The sequence below is a fragment of the Sceloporus undulatus genome, chromosome 4 (genome assembly GCF_019175285.1).
Source record: "Sceloporus undulatus isolate JIND9_A2432 ecotype Alabama chromosome 4, SceUnd_v1.1, whole genome shotgun sequence".
Lineage (NCBI taxonomy): Eukaryota > Metazoa > Chordata > Lepidosauria > Squamata > Phrynosomatidae > Sceloporus > Sceloporus undulatus.
Window position 1 is genome coordinate 150683297 of NC_056525.1, and position 21000 is coordinate 150704296.

General features: G+C 44.4%; 1 protein-coding gene across 2 annotated transcripts in view; it reads right to left on the reverse strand.

Annotated features, from left to right (window-relative positions):
- Nucleotides 1–13789, reverse strand: part of FAM102B (family with sequence similarity 102 member B) — a 41987-nt gene extending 28198 nt beyond the window's left edge. Inside the window, exon 1 of one of the 2 annotated variants that reach the window (XM_042464416.1) lies at nt 13391–13789. In XM_042464416.1, coding sequence (XP_042320350.1) covers nt 13391–13551 — 161 coding nt within the window. In that variant the 5' untranslated portion in view covers nt 13552–13789. The remainder of the gene's footprint in view (nt 1–13390) is intronic. The other variant, XM_042464415.1, reaches the window with a different exon arrangement.
- Nucleotides 13790–21000: the final 7211 nt, after the last annotated feature.

Sequence of the window (21000 nt, forward strand, 5' to 3'; positions counted from 1 at the left end):
TTTTATCAGAATCAGATCTACTAATAAATTCATTTAAAAGCTGCAATGTACAGTAAGACCCTATGCTGAATATAATATGCCACTGGTGGCTGCAATTACCTCTCCTTTCCTTCCTTGCTTCCTGAAACCCCTTGCAGTTACAGGATGCTGCAGTGGAAGCAGGATCAAATCCTACTGGATTCTGCTACTCTACCAGCATCTTGCCCATTGTAAGCACTGAAAGTGACATTTTGCCTTACCCAGTTTATTAATTCTCACTAGAAAATAATGAATACATTGCCCACATTGGAGCAACAGTTTTAAAATCTACTATCTTAGGCCCCATACAGACAGGCCAAAATAAAGCTGCTTTGGGCCACTTTGGAAGTATGCTATTTAAACAATGCATGTGTCCTAAGAAGCCAGAAGGCTGTGCTAAAGCTGTAGTCCAGTCCTTAAGACCGGAGCATGGCTCTGGCGTGGCTTCCAGACTCTTAGGACGCATGCATCATTTAAACAGCATACTTCCAAAGTGACCCAAAGCAGCTTTATTTTGGCCTGTCTGTATGGGCCCTTAGAATATCAAAAAACCCACTGTACATAGGTCTCGAGTTCAACAGCAATGAAGCAGAGACGTAGCCATGGGGTCCGGACCCCCTTCCGTTAGATACAATGAATGGTGCGTGCTGCTGCACCGCCGCACCCAAGGCCCATTATAATGGTGGCACTTAATCTGGATCCCCCCCTTCCCAAAATCCTGGCTACGTCCCTGAATGAAGCATCCTTCAAGGCTGGAGAAAGCATTAGGAAATCCCAAATGGAACCGTCTCTGCTTTAACTTTACTGCTATGAATTTACCATATCTGCAGTATGTGAATAATATTTATTTTTCATATTTTGAAGTACTTTACAGCATATGTAAAGCACAGTACTTCAATGTTCAAAATAACATGATCAGTGCTTAGTATTTTTATTTTCAGGCATCAATGCAGAGAGGTTAATTCAAGTTAGGATAAATGGTTTTATTTCTGCCTGGAGACAGAATTATGATAGCACACAGCTTGCATTCGGACACATATTTAATTTAGAAGGGACAACAGATAAATTGACCTCATGCTTTATCTTGTTAGGATGATATCTGTAATGCGGACACCTCCGGAATAGTTGCAGACATAAACCAACACATTATGCTCCTTTTCATTTGCTAATTTCTGAAATAAAACATTCAGTTTTGTGTCACAAGAAACCACACATCTTTCATCTTAATTTACGGTATTGTGCTTACTGTACTTTTAAATATCTCCATAGTTTTGCTCCACTATATGCTTATTGGCAGTAACAAAGCATCAGACAATGCATTTTGACCTTTCAAAATGAGAAAAAAAGCATTGGTACCAAAGGGTAAAGATATTGTTAAAATGCATACCGGTACTTTTAATACTGCCTTGGAAAAAGAACAAGAGCCAATTTCATTCCAGAGAGCAATGCCTAAAGTATTTCCATCTGCAAATGTAAATACAAATAATTCAGTCAAGCTTGCAGTAAACAGGAAAATATTGTTAAAACCTAATGCTTCTCTCACAGCACTCTATACTGGGAAAAAAAAGGATTCAACAAGTATAATAAGTCTTTGAAATGGAGGATTTACCATTTTTTCTTCTCTTATTTATGTACATACTTAGAAATTAAACTATTTGGAAACTACCAGAAACAAAACTGTTACTTGATTTCTCCATATTGGTGCACAAATTTCCATATACTGGCACTCAGTTCTGCCTTCTGCTTTCAAAAAAGCATTCAGCTGATAGTTCTCTTGCATATGACAAAAGGGAATTCAGCCAAGTCCTCACAGCTGGATTTATTCTGCTGCACTAAATAAATTCAAGCCATTTGCCAGTAAAATGTGCCTCTCACAGGAAATAGCATCAATTTTCATACTTTTTCTATATGAAAATGCAGTTAACTTCTGAATGGAAAGCTAGATTTCAAATATAAGATGACTATCATGTAAATAGCACTGAAAAGACAGGTGTACACTAAGAAGTTTGTTTTAATACAGTCTTTTTATATCTGTCCAGCCTGTCTTTTCTCCCTGTAAACACCACTGGCCCAGGGAGGATGATTAAGGAGGATGAGAAAAACAGATATTTTCTCTGCCAGATTCAAAAAGCATGTCTTTAAGAAACAATGCAGTAGTTTGAGCTTGAAAACAGTAGGAATCTACTCTAGCCCATCCTACTGTATCTGTGTGTGCCTGCCTACAACAGGCAAGGTAAACAGCATCTGCCTTCAAAATCTCTTGCTGAGCAAACATGAAGAACAAAACAGAAATAAAAGGGAGAAAACAGATTAGCCCACCGCACCAACTATCCTACATTATTTAAAAACCCCCACAGATCTCTATGTTTGGACACAAAAACAGGAATCATAGGAAAAGTGAAGGCTGATCAAAGAAGTTGTCCCTGGATGCATTTTGGAAGAAGCATCAAGTGGTCTCTAAAGGGTTCAAAATGTTTTTGTTTACTTATGTAAGGCTTACCTGACCTGTTTGTTTCATTTCATATGCTGGGTGTGTATGTGTGTGTGCATTCAAGTCATCTGCCAGCTTATGGTGACCCCATGAATACAGCTAGCTTCTGTAGCCAAAGATTGTGCATCCATGGATTCAGCCATCCACAGCCTGAAAATATTCCCCAAATTTCCCCCCCAAAAGCAAACTTGGTTTTACCATTTTACTACCCCATTATTTAGCATGGGACTTCAGCATCCATTGATTCTTATATCCACTGGGTTCCCAGGACCAAACCCCAAGGGCCCACTGTACTACGAGGTGGTTTTGAGAGTCCCTTCCTCTGAAATATGAGAATCAAACAGAACAACGGCTTGTAGTGGTTCCAGCCCCAATCAAGCCCTGAGCAGCCCAGGACTACTACATGCCGCAGCTCCAATCCAGCCTTTCCTCCTTTTTGTGCTAAGGGAAGGGTGCCATAGCCGCCAGTGACACATCTTTTTGGTGCTCCTTTGGTGCTGCATCATCTGGACACAGCGCCAGAGGGGTGTCGTGATACCACCCACTGTGAGGTGTGGTGCGCGATGTCATGTCCGCATAGGGGTGGAGTTGGGGCATCCATTGTGCTGATGCCACGCCTCACTCCACCTCAATGTCAGCCGTTATCGCTGGTCTGTTGAGGTTGTTACCTTCCAAGATCAGATGGAATCTGGTGCCTTTTAGGGTATATAATAGGCTTCATATGCAGTACAGTGGTCCAACCACTTTTGTGGCCTTGACACTCGCAAATTTGGTTATTCATGAGTGTCATGTCACATGTGCACACTTTCATGGGGGTCTCGTGCCCCTAACCCCACAAATTTATTTATTTTATTTATTTACTTAATTTGTATGCCACCTTTCTCTGAGAAAAGGACCCAAGGGGGCTTATAAGATAAGTCAAGGGTTGACTGTATTGTTAGTTTTGGACAAAAAGTGTGGTGCCACACTTTTCAATAAAGAGGTAATGCTCAGGAACACATCTACTTCTTTCATTAAGCTGTATATATAGTGTATAGTGAAATATATGGCAGCCAAGAGCTCTTTTATGCATACAGTACTGTTTCTTCTTCAAAAACAGGAAAGCTCTGCATTAGTAGCGAGAGCCACCTAGTCAGAATCTTCTCCATCTTGGAAGAAGATGGCATTTTTATTTGGCACTTCATCTCGAAGAAACTTGTCGCAGACCACAACCATCTTCCTGTACTAGATGTAGGGAACATGCAGCCCTCCCAAAATCTTTTTGTTGTTACTTCATGAACCTTTACAGTTGACTGTGATGATTAAATACCCAAAAGGAACCATTTTTTGTCTGATCTTGGAAGCTAAGCAGGGTCAGCTGTGGCTATACTTGGATGGAAGACTAACAATGAATACCAGGTTCTGTAGGCTATACTGTATTTTAGAAGATGGAACTGGCAAAACCACCTCTCACTATTCCTTTGCCTAAGAAAACTCGATGAAATTCACAGTGTTCTCATAGGTCAACAAGCGACTTGACGGAGCACACACAGAACCGCATATGAAATATGAAACAATCACATCATGCAAGCCTTGCATAAGCAAACAAAAACATTTTGAACCTTCTAGAGACCAAGTGACGTTTCTTCCAAAATATATCCAGGGATGGCTTTTTCTTTGACCAGTCCTTAGAATCATAGCATCACAGAGTTGGAAGATCCCACAAGGGCCATCCAGTCCAACCCCTGCCATGCAGGAACTCACAATCAAATCATACTTTTCTTATGATTTCCATTTCTGTGGCCAAACCATATTGATCTATGTTTTTTTAAAATCAGCTTTAAGATAAGTCATGCTGAACTCAGAAAAGTGTGAAAGTGAAAAGAAAAAGATTTTTCCAATTTTAAAAATGTATGATTTCATTTATTGCCGAGTACATCTAAGATTATACATCTGAAATTGAGGAAGGTTGGATACCAGAATAATTAGCCCACAATGCAGTACTATCACTTTAAGACTGTTTACTGTGCCAGGAAAGAAGGCTTTATGGACCAGAGCCTAATAATAAAACCCAGTACTGTAGTATGCCAGCACCGCAGAACACTATGGAATGGTTAGTTCCAGCATTACTTTCCCCACCTACACTGCCAGTTTACACTAACAATAGCAACCCAAGAAATGCAAACGATAAATATCCTTAATGTCAAATGAAAGCCCCAAAATACACAAAAGGTTGGAAGGGGTAGACAGGACTTTCCAAGTCCTGCATTTCAGACATATTTCAATTCATTTGCACATGACAAAGGGCCATTCCATGGTGTTTTTTTTTTTAGAAAACACAGGCCTGTTACAGACAGCCAAAATAAAGCTGCTTCGAGTCACTGTGGAGGTACGGTGTTTCAATGATGCATGCGTCCTAAGAGTCCAGAAGTCGCACCAAAGCCATGCTCCAGCCCTAAGGACTGGAGTGTGGCTTTGGTGTGGCTTCTGGACTCTTAGGATGCATGCATCATTGAAACACCATACCTCCACTGTGACTCGAAGCAGCTTTATTTTGGCTGTCTGTAACAGGCCACAGATTCTTCTCGAAGCACAGAAGGTTAAAAATGCATACCGAGGCATCCACCTAAAATCATGCAGCGTGTAATGTGGCCCCAAAATAAGTTCCCTTTGTCACTTTATACTCCTGATTTTAACAACTCAACAAAAAAAAAAGTCAACCCTAAATCCAAAGCAATTGTGCTGTAGCATAGATCAACAGCATTTCAACAAATAAGAATGAGATGGTATGGGTAGAATATCCTGAGAAATCCTAATATAAATTTGAGTTAAAACAGAGAGCTTTGGTTCTGGATGGGTAAATGCCACTGATGCCACACTGCAGAATTAGTGCAGTAGACACTGCTTTAATTGTCATGGTCCCATTCTATGGAATCCGAGGATTTCTAGTTTGTTGTGGCACCAGAGCTCTCTGACAGAGAAGACTAAATATCTCTCAAAAATACAGATCCCAGAATTCCATAACATTGAGGCATGGCAGTTAAAGCAGTGTCAAACTGTATTATTTCTGCAGGGCAGATGAAGCCCTAGGCTCAATGCTATGGAACTCTGAGGTTTGTAGTTTTGGGAGATACTGTATTTAGTTTTCTCTGTCAAAAAACTCTGGTGCCACAACAAAATACAAATCCCACGATTCCATAGGATGGAGCCATGATAGATAAAGTAGTGTCAAATTGCATTAATTCTGTAGTCTGGCAGCAGCCCAACTAGACACTCTTTCTTAATCCAGTCATTGACTCATGAGGTACCAAAAAGATAAATGAGGTTCACATTATTAAGAGTGATTTCAAAAAACTTATGAGACACAGAAGAGAATCAAAATGTAAAAATCTTCATTTTTATAACTCAGTCTCAAAGTTTATAAAGTTTGAAAAACATTAAAGCAGACAGTATGTTCTAAGCCTGGGTTCCCACACTTTTCTGGGCTACTGCTCCTGCTTCTCTCCATTGCTGCTCCCTTTGCCACCCGCCTATTCTTGGGAGAAGCAACTTGAGTATCTGGCTGAGAGTATTGACTGCCATCTTGAGGGGAGAGAAGCAGGCAAGAAACAACAGGCCTCTGCCTGCCAAGAGAAGAGCCCCCCCCCGACCACCATCTGAGGGGAGAAAGCAGGCAAGAAACAACAGGCCTCTGCCTGCAAGAAGAAGGCCCTCCCCCGACCACATCTTGAGGGGAGAGAGGGCAAGAAACAACAGGCCTCTGCCTGCCAGAAGAAGAGCCCTCCCCCGACCTCCATCTTGAGGGGGAGGAGAAGCAGGCAAGAAACACAGGCCTCTGCTTGCCAAGAAGAAGACCCTCCCCCGACCGCCATCTTGAGGGGAGAGAAGCAGCAAGAAACAACGGCTCTGCCTGCCAAGAAGAAGCGTCTCTCCGACCGCCATCTTGAGGGAGAGAAGGGCAGAAGAAACAACAGGCCTCTGCCTGCCAAGAAGAGAGCCCTCCCCCGACCGCCATCTTGAGGGGAGAGAAGCAGGCAAGAAACAACAGGCCTCTGCCTGCCAAGTTGAAGTGCCCTCCCCGACCGCCATCTTGAGGGAGAGAAGCAAAGAACAACAGGCCTCTGCCTGCCAAAAGAAGAGCCTCCCCCGACCCCATCTGAGGGAAGAAAGCAGCAAGAAACAACGGCCTCTGCCTGCCAAGAAGGCACTCCCGACCGCCATCTTGAGGGGAGAGAAGCAGGCAAGAAACAACAGGCCTCTGCCTGCCAAGAAGAAGAGCCCCTCCCCGACCGCCATCCTGAGGGGAGAAGAAAGCAGCAAGAAAACAACAGTGCCTCTGCTTGAAGAAGAAGAGCCCTCCCCGACCGCCATCTTGAGGGGAGAGAAGCAGGACAAGAACAACAGGCCTCTGTCCTGCCAAGAAGAAGAGCCCTCCCCCGACCCTCCCTCTGAGGGGAGAGAACAGGCAAAGTACAAAAGGCCTCTGCCTGCCAAGAAGAAAGCCCTCCCCCGACCGCCATCTTGAGGGAGAGAAGCAGGCAAGAAAAAACAGGCCTCTGCCGCCAAGTGAAGAGCCCTCCCCCGACCGCCATCCTGAGGGGAGAGAAGCAGCAAGCGAAACCCAGGCCTCTGCCTGGCCAAGAGAAGAGCCCTCCCCCGACCGCCATCTTGAGGGGAGAGAAGCAGGGCAAGAAACAACAGCCCTGCCTGCCAAGTTGAAGAGCCCTCCCCCGACCTCCATCTTGAGGGTGAGAGAGAAGCAGGGCAAGAAACAAACAGGCCTCTGCCTGCCAAGTTGAAGGCCCTCCCCCGCGCCATCTTGAGGGGAGAGAAGCAGGCAAGAAACAACAGGCCTCTGCCTGCCAAGTTGAAGAGCCTCCCCCGACCGCCATCTTGAGGGGAGAGAAGCAGGCAAGAACACAACAGGCCTTGCCTGCCAGAAGAGAGAACTCCCCGACCCGCCATCTTGAGGGAGAGACGCAGGCCAAGAACAAACAGGCCTCTGCCTGCCAACGAAGAAGAGCCCTCCCCGACCTCCATCTTGAGGGGGAGAGAGAAGCAGGCAAGAAAACACCGGCCTTGCCTGCCAGAAGAAGAGGCCCTCCCCCCGACCTCCATCTTGAGGGTGAGAGACAAGGCCAAGAAACAACCGGCCTCGGCCTGCCAAGAAGAAGAGCCTCCCCCGACCGCCATCTTGAGGGGAGAGAAGCAGGCAAGAAACAACAGGCCTCTGCCTGCCACAGACGAGAAGAGCCCTCCCCCCGACCTCCATCTTGAGGGGGAGAAGCAGGCAAGAAACAACAGGCCTCTGCCTGCCAAGTTGAAGAAGAGTCCTCCCCCCGACCTCCATCTTGAGGGGAGAGAAGCAGGGCAAGCAGAACAACAGGCCTCTGCCTGCCAAGAAGAAGAGCCTACCCCCGACCTCCATTCTGAGGGGAGAGAGAAGAGAGCAGGCAAGAAACACACGGCCTCTGCCTGCCAAGTTGAAGAGCCCTCCCCCGACCACATCTTGAGGGGAGAGAAGCAGGCAAGAAACAAACCGGCCTCTGCCTGCCAAGTTGAAGAGCCCTCTCCCCGACCACCCTCTTGAGGGGAGAGAACAGGAAGAAACAACAGGCCTCTTGCCTGCCAAGTTGAGAGCCCTCCCCGACCCCATCTGAGGGGAGGAGCAGAGAGAAACAACGGCCTCTGCCTGCCAAGTTGAGAGCCTCCCCCCGACTCCATCTTGGGGAGGAGAGCAGGCAAGAAACAACAGGCTCTGCCGCCAAGTTGAAGAGCCCTCCCGACCTCCATCTGAGGGAGGGAAGCAGGCAAGAAACACACAAGGCCTCTGCCTGCCAAGTTGAAGAGCCCTCCCCCGACCGCATCTTGAGGGGAGAGGCAGAGGTTTTTTTTGTTACTGCCTTTTGTGTTATATGCATATGTATGCTGGTAAACCACTTGATCGTAGGAAAGCGGTATACAAATATCTATTATTATTATTATTATTATTATTATTAAGTGACTGAAAAGCCTCATGCCCATGCCAGCCTTGTGGTAGAGGCATCACTAGGTGGTATAGGTGAGTACAGGCTGCATCGGATAACACCATGACCACCATCCTAGTAATGCCACTGTTGCTCCCTAAATGTCTGCCTTTTGGAAGAAAGTGGGCATAGTATTAACATACCTCATAAGACACAAGAAGTTCAGCAGAAGAGAAGGAATGATATCCTTATGGTATGACCTGGCCCCATCCATGAGAGATGGTAAAGTAAGCAGGAGAATCAAGGAGCCAGTGAGTGTGAGGAAGGAATGGTATGGGGCCAGGCCATACCATAAAGATGGAAGAACCCAGAAAGAACTGCCATGTCTCCTCCTCTTCTCTCAGAGGATGTTTGAATCCCAGTGAGCAGAGAAAGGAGAGGCCTTGTTTGTCCCACTATCGGTCCATACCTTCTCTTCTGCTGAGCTCCTCATAACTTATAAGGTATGTTACTCCTACGCCCTGTTTCTTCCAAAAGGAGCCCTGGTGGTGCAGTGGTAAATGTCGGCACAGCAGCCACAACGTTGTGAGTTCGATCCCAGAGGGCTACAGGTGACTCAGCCTTCTTCCATCCTTTCATAAGTCAGTAAAACGAATACCCAGCATGTTGGGGGCAACTGGCTTACACACTCTAAACTGCTTAGAGAGTGCTGAGTTCACTATGAAGTGATATAGAAATGTAAATGCTATTGCTGTCTGCCATTGACACAAGAGCCTCCAGCTTCAGGAGTGGAGTGCAGGAAGAATCCAAGGATTCTTCATCCTCTTAACTCCCAAAGCAGAAGGCTGTTGTGTCAATTCTGCTTCCTGCTTTGGGAGCCGGAGGCTGCTGTCACCCATTGACACCCCAGCCTCCTGCTTTGGAAATTAAGAGGAGGAAGAATCCTTGGATTTCTTCCTGTACCCTACTTACAAAGCTGGAGGCTGCTGTCACCCGTTCTAACAACAGTCTTCCACTATAGTAAATAGGAGGAGAAAGAATCCCTGGATTCCTCCAGCATCCCACTCACAAAGCTGGAGTTTCTTGTGTGAATGGGAGACAGCCTCCTCGAGCTTCAGAAGTTAGGATGACAAAGAAGTTATTTAGGAGCTGTTTGTGTCACCACTATTGCCATTACATTCAGTGATATATGGCATTATTAAGGTGTAACATTATTACAAAAAATATACTAAGGATTCTGTATGGTCTGGTAGGGGAGGAGGTCAATGGAGGGTGACATGCGTTATTGCAGCAAGTAACGCCAATCCTAGTGATGCCATTGCCTTGTGGCAAGGGCCAGCAGGAGTCAAAGGGTCTCATGGCCGTTGCTCAGTTATTATTCCCAAAATAACAAGGTACAAAAGGGAGAAGCTTCTCCCAGTGAGGAAGGAACTCTCAATCCTTCTCTGTTGGGGTGGACAGGGGCGCAGCTAATGTGGGTAAGGGGCTTACAGAGGCCACATGTTCTGGACTAAAGACTGGCATGGACAAGGAAATGGAGAGATTTTAACTACTGCAGCTGTTCCAAGGCAAAAGACTCTTCCAAGAACTGACCCCAGATACTCCTTCCCCGAGACCTGACTTCTCCACATAGCTTCAAATGTCCCACGCCCACAAACAGTTTCTTCAGCGATCTCTTCTCTCAGCCTGTCCAATGAAAGAAGCAGAAACAGCAGTGCGACTCTGACCTGCCAGCCAAGTCCTGACACAATGCACAAAGATTATGTAGGGTCCCAAATTTTAAAGCTGCTTTTAGCTGCCACTTCTCTCCTGCTGCCACTACTACTAATTTCCCAACCGCCACTACTATCTAAAAGACATGGCTAAGGGAGTGAGCATGTGTGGGGAGGTAAAGAGTGGGAGGCACCACCACACAAAGCAATCTGTGAGGCTACCCTGAAAAGAGGTTTTATACAACCTTCACCCCCACCATGGCCCTAAAGGCCACTGGTTGCCCTTGTCTTTCTTGCACAATACTTTGATTAAAAGCTCCCCTGCTGCCCCCTTTCCCTCTCACTGCCCCCTGGATCTTTGCAGCACCCCAAGCGGAATCACTGTTCTAATCTAGGCTGCTACGCCTTTCCAAAAATTAAACCTGTATGCAGCCACAGATGGTAACAGCTGCAATTTGCATGTCACAAGTTGAATTCTGAATAACTCTCTAGGTAACAGCTATGCTATTGCACACAATGCATTTGCCCTCACTTGCTCATCTCTCTCCTATTCACTCCTTCCTAGCACAACTGCTAAACAAACCAGGGATGGGGAAATGTTTTCATTTTGTGGCCACACTCCAAACTGGTAGATGCTGAAGCCCCATTTAGCAATGGGCAGGATAACTGATGTGTGTGGGAGTAAGTGGGGACAAAGCAAAGTTATGAGGGCTGCGTGCAATTTTTAGGAAGCAGGATATTTTTGCATCAAGCATTCAAAGCACAGTTCAGTTCCTCCAATGTCTCCAGTAGTAAGTCCCAGTGCAACAGGGTGCTAGCCCATCTCTGTAAAGTCCGTGTAACAGTTTGAATGCTTAAGAAAATGTTATTTAAATACAGGCTGGGTGGAGTATTTTGCAGTCTACTTCTGGGTCATGGAGTAGAAGTTCTCAATGCATGGATTAGTATGTTATCCAAACTGAAGTTTATGGCCTTTTGCTTCAAGACACTGTTCTTACTGTTAAGAACAATTTATTGTAAGAGTAAATAGCAATTTATTGTTCTTAACAATAAATCTCGCACAGACCCTGGATTGCAGTTCTATCTTGTGAAGGAAGCAACAAGCGAGATGAAAACACTAACCAAACCATCTCAGGTTTGTTTTAAGAGTTGCATTAGCAGACAAGAGTAAAGCAAGGCTGCAACAGCATGCAGCTTGTTCACAAGTCACGAGTTACCTGTAATCCTAGCTTACAGTTCTATATAGACACAGCTATTCTTACTGATTCCCATTTACAACATTTGTTTAAGAGACACTAGAAAGTTCGCATTCTCATAAGAAAGAACCCTGTTAAAGCAAATGAGACCACTAAAAATGGAAAGTTGCATCCTTGGCTACATTGGTATCTTCAGGCAGGTCTTTCATACCCAGATTCAGTTACAGAGTGCATCAGATTACAGTAGAAATGGTAGTCTTTAAATATTTGTAATGATAACTGTTTAGTAAGTTTTCATAAATACATTATTATTATTATTAATAGAAACTCCCATGCAGATAATACTTCTGAACCAGAAAGCAAACTAACTGTAAGTTTATACTTTTAAATATTGTTGCTATCATCTCCACAATTTAAGCATATTGCTATGACAAAAAAGCCATTAGTTTGACCCAAGAGTTTCTAGGATTCCTGTTCTCTACCAACCGGACAGACATAGGTTACTGTGCAAGAACTGCACATCCTGAATTCTTCAAGGTGTGAAAGTGGGTGCTTTGTAATATGTATCGCCTATTATTGTTGTTGCTATGTGCTTTCGAGTCATCTTTTTCGTATGGAGACCCTAAGGGGTTTACTTGGCAAGATTTGTTCAGATTAGATTTGCTGTTGCCTTCCTCTGAAGCTGAGAGTGTGTGATTCACCCATGATCATCCCATGAGTTTTCAGGGTCAAGTGGGGATTTCAACCCTGGCCTCCAGAGACCCAAACCACTACACCATACTGCTTGTCACGCATTATCTACCGCAGGAATATTTGACAACAAGCCCCATTCCTATCTGAAAGACAGAAATTATACCTCCCATTGACAGAAACACATATGTTTTGCATCTGGAAGGGAGAAAAGGATCACATCTCTCCTGGCCAAGGGAGGAAAAGAAGCACCCAGCCTTCTTAACAGGTGCTTTGAGGAATTAAGAGAGCAACAAAAATTACGCTTATTCAGTGCTTTTGCAATAAAAGCTGAACTGGCCAAGAGTGCGAGTGTCTGAACAACAACAACAAATGTAATACAGAATACATATCACTCCCTCAGCTTCAGAGGAAGGTAATGGCAAACTGCCTCTGAACAAATCTTACCAAGAAAACCTCATGACAGGTTTGCCTTAGGGCTGCCATAAGCTGGAAACGACTTGAAGGCACACACCAACAACAAATATGCATCTAAGTGTGTGTGTATTATAGCTGTCATCTTCACAAGTGTGTATCCAGCATATTAGACATTTGCTGGATTCAAGAACGTTGTCCTTGCTCTTTACTTTTACAACAGGACTTGGGTGCTAAGAACTAAACTCTGCTGAGTTCAGTGGGACTTGGTTCTATATATACAACAAATATGTATCTCTGGCTGTTGTTGTTGTTGTTGTTGTTGTGTGCCTCCAAGTCATTTTTGACTTATGGCGACCCTAATGTGAACTTATCATGGGGATATTAACAACAACAACAACAACAACAACAACAACAACACTCTCTCTCTCTCTCTCTCTCTCTCTCTATATATATATATATATATATGCATGTATGTTGTTGTTGTTGTTGTGTGCCTCCAAGTCATCTTTTTTGACTTATGGTGACAATATGGGAAACCTATCCTGGGGCCTCTTTTTTGAGGGAGGGGCAAGGTCCCTCAAAGGGGGGTTGCCATTGCCATCTTCTGAGGCTGAGAGAGTGTGACTTATTGCCCAAGGTCCCCCAGTGGCTTCCATGTGGCTGAGTCTGGATTCGAACCCTGGTCTCCAGAGTCATAGAGTCCAACCCCTGACTCTCTATCCATGCATCTCTACCTCTGCGTCTGCATCCACACTGGCTCAAGGCTATGGAATTCTGGGAGTTGGGGTTTGCTGTGGGGCCGCTCTGGGCTCCAACTCCCAGAATCCCACAGCCTTGAGGCAAGAGGCTTAGAGCGGTACCAAACCGGGTTATCTCTCCAGTGTGGATGCAGCCTTTCTTCTTCTGCTGGTGGGGACTGACCTGGAGGACTCCCCGCTGAACCCTCCTCCTGCTCCTCCTCTGTCCAGGAGCCGGACCTTGCAGAAGAGGATCCCGTTGACGAAGGGCACCGAGGAGAGCTCGTCCAGCTCCAGCTCCACGCGGAACTTGAACTTCTTCTTCCTCATCATCATGAAGGCCATGGAGGAGGAGAAGGAGGAGGAGGAGCAGCAGCTGCTGCTGCTGCGAAGGCCGGGGCTCCAGCTACCCCTCCTCCATGGCTCCTGCTGCTGCTGCTGCTGCTTCCTCTTCTGGAGGAGAAGCTGATTTGAGAGAGAAGAATTCGCCCGCCCGCGTCGCTTCTGGAAGGAGGCGGGGGCGCTGCCACGCAGAGGCTTCGTCCTGACACTCGTCTTGCTGAGCCCGCCCGCGCGCTTCTGGCTCTAAGGCAACAACAACAACAGCAGCGGCGGTGGTATAACAACCGCCTGCCTTTCAAACCAGCCCGCTGCCTCCCTGCTCTCCAGGGGCGGGGCTTCTCCTGCTGTCAGTCACACTCAAAGCGGGCCAATAGCGTGCCTTCCCTAGTTACCTGGAAACAGGTCCCTCCCCCCTCTCTCTCCAGTTATTATTATGGCAGTCAGGAGGAAAAGTCTAGTAGTCACTCTGAGCAAAGGCAACCCTATCCCTTGTGAACATTGCCACAGTTTCATCATGGTTTCCCCCCCCCCCACACTTGGCAATGTTGACAGGGTTGTTGTTTTTTTGCCTTGTCCCAGGTTGACCAGACTTTTTTCCTCCTTTTTACCAAGGCCTGCCCTCCATTTTGGTTCTATCCTGACTGAGAAGAATTTCAAAATGTCCCTCCATTTTGAGCATGACTATGAAGCACAGATTTACATTTGTAGTAGCTAAAACAATATGTGATTCAAAAGCAAAAAAGGAGAAGAAGAATTAACACTTGTCTTTCCATATTCACTTGGGTGAGGGGCACAGGACCCCCGTGAATATGGAAAAACCGCAAATAACAAAAAACATGTTTTTACCTGAGAGGACACTTCTCTAGGAATCTCTAGGTCCTCCAGTGCAACTCTGTGGCCAACGTCCGACAGACACTGGAGGAGCTACAAAGGCCTAGTAGAGTATTCTCTCTAGGCATTTCAGTGCAATTTTTAGTTAAAATTGACCATAGAGTTGCACCGGAGGACCTCAGTATTCCTAGAGAGAACGTGTTAATCTGTGAACAATCAAATCTGCAAATATCAAAGCTACAAATATGGAGGGATGACTGTACATTTACAGGAGTGTTTTTAGATTTTATTTCATCATCTTCTTGCGCTTTGAGGCCACTTGTCCTCCTTTGCTGTTAAGGATGCCATCCTGTTTACAGGGGATTTGTCATTGCCATCCTTTGAGACTGAGAGAGTGTGACTTCTCCAAGGTCACTCAGGGGGTTTCCATGGCTAATGCTCCAAAGCCATAGTCCAACAATCAAACCACTACACCATGCTGGCTTTCCCCTGTGCAGTTGTTTTAACTGTCCTCGTGGATGAGACATCTCTAAGACCCCTGTCCTCCACTGCACTGCTTAGGTCCTATAAATTCACCTCCCTCATTGAGTCTTCATCTTTTACCTTTTCTACCATCATTGTATTTTCTAGTGAGTCATGCCTTCTCATGGTGTGGCCAAAGTACGACAGTCTCAGTTTGATTATCTTGGGGCCTTATCGCACCAGCGCCTTTTGCACTGCAGTCATGCATGCCAAAAACAAAATGCTAACATGCCAGCATAAGAGCAGCCACCACATTTCTGCTTTTTGTGGGACTGAAGATGCTGCCGGCATCGTGCTCCGTTCCTATCTTCTCCCTTAACACCTTCCTTCCTCTCTTATGCCTTGCCCGGCATACCTTTTGGTTTTTTTAAATTATTTTCCCAACATTTTCCTTGAAATTATGGAGTTCTGCAGCTCCCATCTAGTCACTTAAAACAATTTTTTAAAAACTTCAGGGCTTTGAAATAGCATGAAATTTTTTTGGGGGTGGGGGAATTTTAAAAGGAAGGGGGAGAAGGGGAAGGCGAGAGGGGTCAGTCATGCCACATGACTGCCAATCACATTTCTGCCACGGGAATGACTCTTCGCACCCACAGCAGTGGACAATCGGCCTTTCATACACGAATTTCCACGTGAATGAAAGACAGGACAGGGATGGGGCAGCCATGGGAAGGAAGTGGCGTTGTGCGATCAGCATCACCGATGCCACCCGTGGGAATCGCTGCTTAAATGTGATAAAGCCCTTGGCTTCCAGGGGAAGTTCAGGCTAGATCTGTTCAAGGACCCATTTGTTTGTCTTTTTGGCCATCCATCCATGGTATTCTCAGCACTTGAGCACCACATCTCAAATGAACTGGTTTTCTTCCTATCCACTTGCTTCACTCACGCACCCATACATAGTAATGGGGAATGCAGTGGCTTGGGTGATTCTAACTTGAGTGCTCAGCTGTATATCTTTACTCTTTAGAATCTTGTCTAGTTCCTTCCTGGCTGCCCTTCCCATTTCTAATCTTCTTATTTCTTAACTGCAGTCTCTGATCAATGCGTGATAAATCTTTTGACTATTTCAATTTCCTCATTATCTAGGCTGAATTTACGCAGAATAAATTCTGTTGCTGTTATTTTTGTTTCCTTAATGTTCAGCAGTAAACCTGCTTTTGCACTTTCTTCTTTAACTTTCCTAGTAATTGTTCCCTCTGCAGTACTTCATTAAAATTGTTGTAGAGTGCCTTCAAGTTGTTTCTCACTTATGCTGATCTAAATGTTAACCTAGTACTGTACAAGTTTTCCTTGGTAGGAGGATTGCCTCTGTTGCTTTCCATGTAGATTTCCATGGCTGAGTGGGGATTTGAACCCTGGCCTGGCAAAATCCTAGTCATTTACACTGTGCTGGCTTTATAAAGCAATTGTAGATTTGTTTACTTTTTTTTAAAGTTGGTAATCCTTGGGAGGGCTATATTTTTGTTGGTCATGTAACCCTGTTAAGAAAAATAGCAACTCTATAAGAGAAACAGAACTTATTCTGTATTACACAGGAGCAATGTCTTGGTGGATCATGTGGAGCCTTTGAGACTAATTGAGAGAAAGAAGCCGGTAGCAGAAACTTTCATAGACTTGAGCCTGCGTCATTAGATGCAATGTCATCCACCCATATTTTGTTGGCAACATTATACTTACTTACCTGGGAATAACCTGTTGAACTCAGTGAGGCCTCTGCCTCTAAGTAATCACGTATAGGATTGCATTGTACATCCTTTTTACAATAATTACTATCCTGGTTTCGCTTTCATAGCCACTAATGTGAATTACAATTTGGCTTTTCTTCTGTAACTGTGACCATTTTAGCCTTCCCCTTTTTTGTGTATAAAACTTAACTGCTTGGGGAGTGTACAATAATTTACCTCCGCAATATATCACTGTCTTTGTAGCTGGATGTGTTTGTATTATCAGATCAGTGACTTGGAAAAATTTCTTCACACCCTTCTTATGACCTTCTTGGCCAAAATCTTGGCAGAAGAATAGATTGCTTAATGTATTATGGACCTTCAGTCAAGGAGAAGTGTCTTAAAATAGCAAGACACTTGCTATCTTAAGAAAATAAACTCAGCAAAAATACAGCAGTATAAAGACACCATTAGTATAGTTATTCACCTTATTAAAAGATCACCTAATTGCAGAAAAGTTGAAGACATCTACAGTTCTAGTGCATTCTGATTTATTTATCATATTTATATCCCTCCTTGCGGATTGACAAGCTGCCACCCGCAAAACACAGAAACATAACAAGGATAGTTGCCATAACTTTATTGGTTATAGCTGCATATAAAATTGGTGTCATCATGGGTCCAGAGACCCTAGCATTGTCCAGCTTGCTTGTTGGTTGATGAGCCGATTCACAAACTGTTGGGATCCCCCAGGGATGGCAGATATAGGATTCAACATAGGTGGGCACCACTGTGTAGTTCCCCTGTGGAAGGGATGTGGCAAACAGACTCTGTGTAGTTCCCCTGTAGAAGAAGTGTGGCATAAAACTTCATACACCACAGCCCCCAAATCCCATACCCCCCCCCCCCCCTTGGGTCGGTTCTCTTTCCCCAGATTGAGATCCCATGCTGAACCACCTGACAAGTGGTGAAAGTTAAGCTTGAGGAGCAATCCCCCTCCCACACACACACCACTACAAAGGGAACTGAGTTTGACTTGTCAGCTGGGGAGATAACAAATACACCAGTACCCAACCTGAGTGAAAATTTGTTAGCAGTCCCGTCCACCAGCTAACACTTTAAATCTATTGACTGGCATGTTCCTACCTTTTTCAGATCCCATTATAAGTACACAGGCTTCTGGGAAGAACCACTGCCAGCATGGCGCCAACTGCTCTGCACTGCCCCAGGACTGCAAACTCACCTCCTGGTATGTCGGGAAGCACACTTTCCTCCAAGGAGCACAAGGCAGTGTGCATGATTTTCTCCTCCATCCATGTTGCAAGGCTAGCTAGCAGTGTTCACTAACCTCTGCACTAAACAGACAAAGGTAATCTCATTTTCACTAGTATAACTATTGCACACCTTTTATGGCAAAGTAACCAGTTCCTAATATTCCATCATCCTGTAGTGTGGCCAAGAATTACAACAGGCACCACAAAAGGATTGGACGGACCAATGGGGAAATGCCCAGTGGTCCTCGTTTCTTGAGCGTGAGCTAGATGGCTTCTGAACCTTTTCCTGATGCCTACCAGTGTTGATTCACTTAGCAAGTGAGGTGAACAAGTAGTGATAGCACAGGAGCAGAGGGGTAGGTTTGGGGCTTGCACTTTGTTGGACCATGAACTTCACTAGATGTCTTATGGTACCGATTGCTGGGTCCTGGCACTGTTCCTAAAGAGAACCCAGAAGGATTGTACTGGCATGGGTGAATTCTCAATGGCTGAAATTACTGTGTTCCCCCCGCCCCTTCTTAGTGGAAGGTTATTATTTACTTCTACGAGGAACAATAAAGTACTGCATTTGATTAAAAACTAACTGCTTCCCCAAACTTCAGGCCCTTGCTGACCCCACAGTGGCTAACATCTCTAGCTCAGAGTGCTTTGCAATTCTCTGTCATTTATAGACACACATGATGTGTAATAAATCTTAGGATTTTGTTTATTCCCATAGTTAAATGCTATGAGTAAGGGTTACCAGAGAAATTAAGATGACTGCATATAGCTCTGAGAGAGCCAAGTTGGGAGAAAGGTATAGCTGTGGCTTCTGCATGCTCATTCTATCCAAACTAGCCATATTCATTGGGCTTTACATAACAGTCTTGTTTCATTCAGCAGGTGAAGAGAGAGAGAAAAGATAAGCAATGTGCTTGGGGAAGTAAGAAGTCAAGGGAAACCGGACGTACCTGCTTTCACAGCTGCAGGTATGGTATGTTAAAAGTGACAAATGTTTCTGAGTTGCAACAAACCTGGCCAGATTCTGACTCAGAGATAGGATAAGTTACTTTGAAAAATATGGGCAGCAATGTTTGATAGGACCCAAACAGAGCACGCCTGGTTAGAGAAGTGTGGTACATTGGTTTGGCAGCTGTCTCAAAGACATAGTCATGCTAGTCTGGAAAATCATCATGCAAAGGGATCTTGCAACATCTTTGAGACTAATTGAAAGAAAGAAGCTGAGAGGATGAGCTTTTGTAGATTTGAGCCTACTTCTTCAGATGCATGGGTATGCGTGGAAATGGAACAACCCTCCAGATGTCTCTCGACTACAATTCGAAGTACTTCTCATAATTGGCTATGCTGGCTAGGGCTTCTGGGATATGTAGGAGATTATCGGATGTGACTTGCACACAAATATCCCCAATGGGAAAGATGCACAGTTAACTGTCAATGACGGATCTTACTGCACTCTTCTGTGTTTGGGTCGTAGGCAGCCAGTATACAACCCAGTATGCAACCCAGGTCAGTATGCAATCCAGGCTTGTCCCATAGCTTTTCAAGAACAAGAAAATCCTGAGATGCATACGGGCTGCCTATGGCTCAATCACAGGACAGTGCGATAAGATCTCTCATTGACGGTTAAATGCACGTCTATCCCATTGGGGATATTAATGTGTGAGTCACACGTGATAATCTTCGTCGTCTAAGAACATACAGACGGCTGCGTGATTCTCACTCCTGGAGTAGAAGGAAAAGATATGGATGCAGGAGCTAACAACCAGTGCCTGCACAGATGGAAAGCCTAATCTGTAACAGAATAGTAAGTAAATACTGAAATCGATAGACTGCACCAGTTCTTTTAACATGTTTGAAACCATAGGCATTATGCCAATTCAGATTTTTATATGCCAGCAACTTTACACTCCAGAACTATCTAATATCTGGAATTTTGCTACAGTTGTAGAGTGTTCTTCTACAATAATACCAGCTGGCAATCCAAGAAGGAAATAACTAAGAGTCAAGGTTTTAATTGCCATGTCCTATGGGGGTCTTCCATATCTGGGTGGGACAAATCCCCTGAAAACAATATTTTAAGAATTGACCTCCATGGAAGCAGAGGGTATCAGAATGCAAAGTCAACAAAATGTAACACAAACCTTGTTCTTACATATAACTGAAGAGGTAAGAGAAGAAGAAGACTTGCTGCAGCTAAATCTGTGGAGCAGGAAGGAAATAAGGCAAATATAGATTTAGAAAGATATTACATATAAAAGGTTATAGTAGGGAATACTGGACAATTGCGCAACAAGGTTGTTGAGGTAGAGCAAACAAATATATAAAGAGAGTACCTGCTGAGGTAAAGCTGGCTAGGGATTAGTTTTCAGACACATTTCTCTAAAAGATACAGACTTAGCTCTTCCTGAGCCAGAAAGCCCGGCACAAGAATTAGTGTAAAGCCTTGCGCATGGGACTGCCCTAAAAGACAACCTGGAAGCTTCAATTAGGGTAGAATGAGCTGCCAGAATTCTAAGCAGTGCTGCCAGATAGCACAATCTTCCATAGATTCCCAAAGAGAGCAACATTGGCTACCTATTCACTTCTGAGACGAATTTTAAATGCTAGTGCTTACCTTTAAAGCTATGAATTCTGGGCTCAAACATAAAATAGCACTTCTTCCTCTACCAACCTGCTTGTGTCTAACAAGTAGGTGGAGTTTTTCTATGTTCATTTATCAGGGGAAGATCCATGTGTGGAAAAAGGAATAGGGCCTTCTCCATGTTCACAGCCCATGTTTAAAAGCTGATTTGTTGTGCTACTTTTTTATGTCTTCCACTGGTTTTTATTATAATGTTCTTTTACTGCTATGTTTTAATATTTTAATGCCACCGTGGTATCTATTAGCTAACAGCGTGGTTTAAGCAGACTTGAATGAATGAATGAAGAATTCAGTGTATGTTTAAAAGAAGCACCATAGGTAGTTTACTGTGATGTAGAATGGATTAAGTATTCGTATTATGGCTATTCAATACAAAATAACAGTGCTACTGTATTATTTTGTAATTTAAAGCTGATGATTGTGTTTATAGTGTATCTATTGTGTCCACGTAATCACCACAAAAAACTTCAAGCAGCATAAACCACATGAATATTCTAAGTGTGTACAGATTCACACTTTA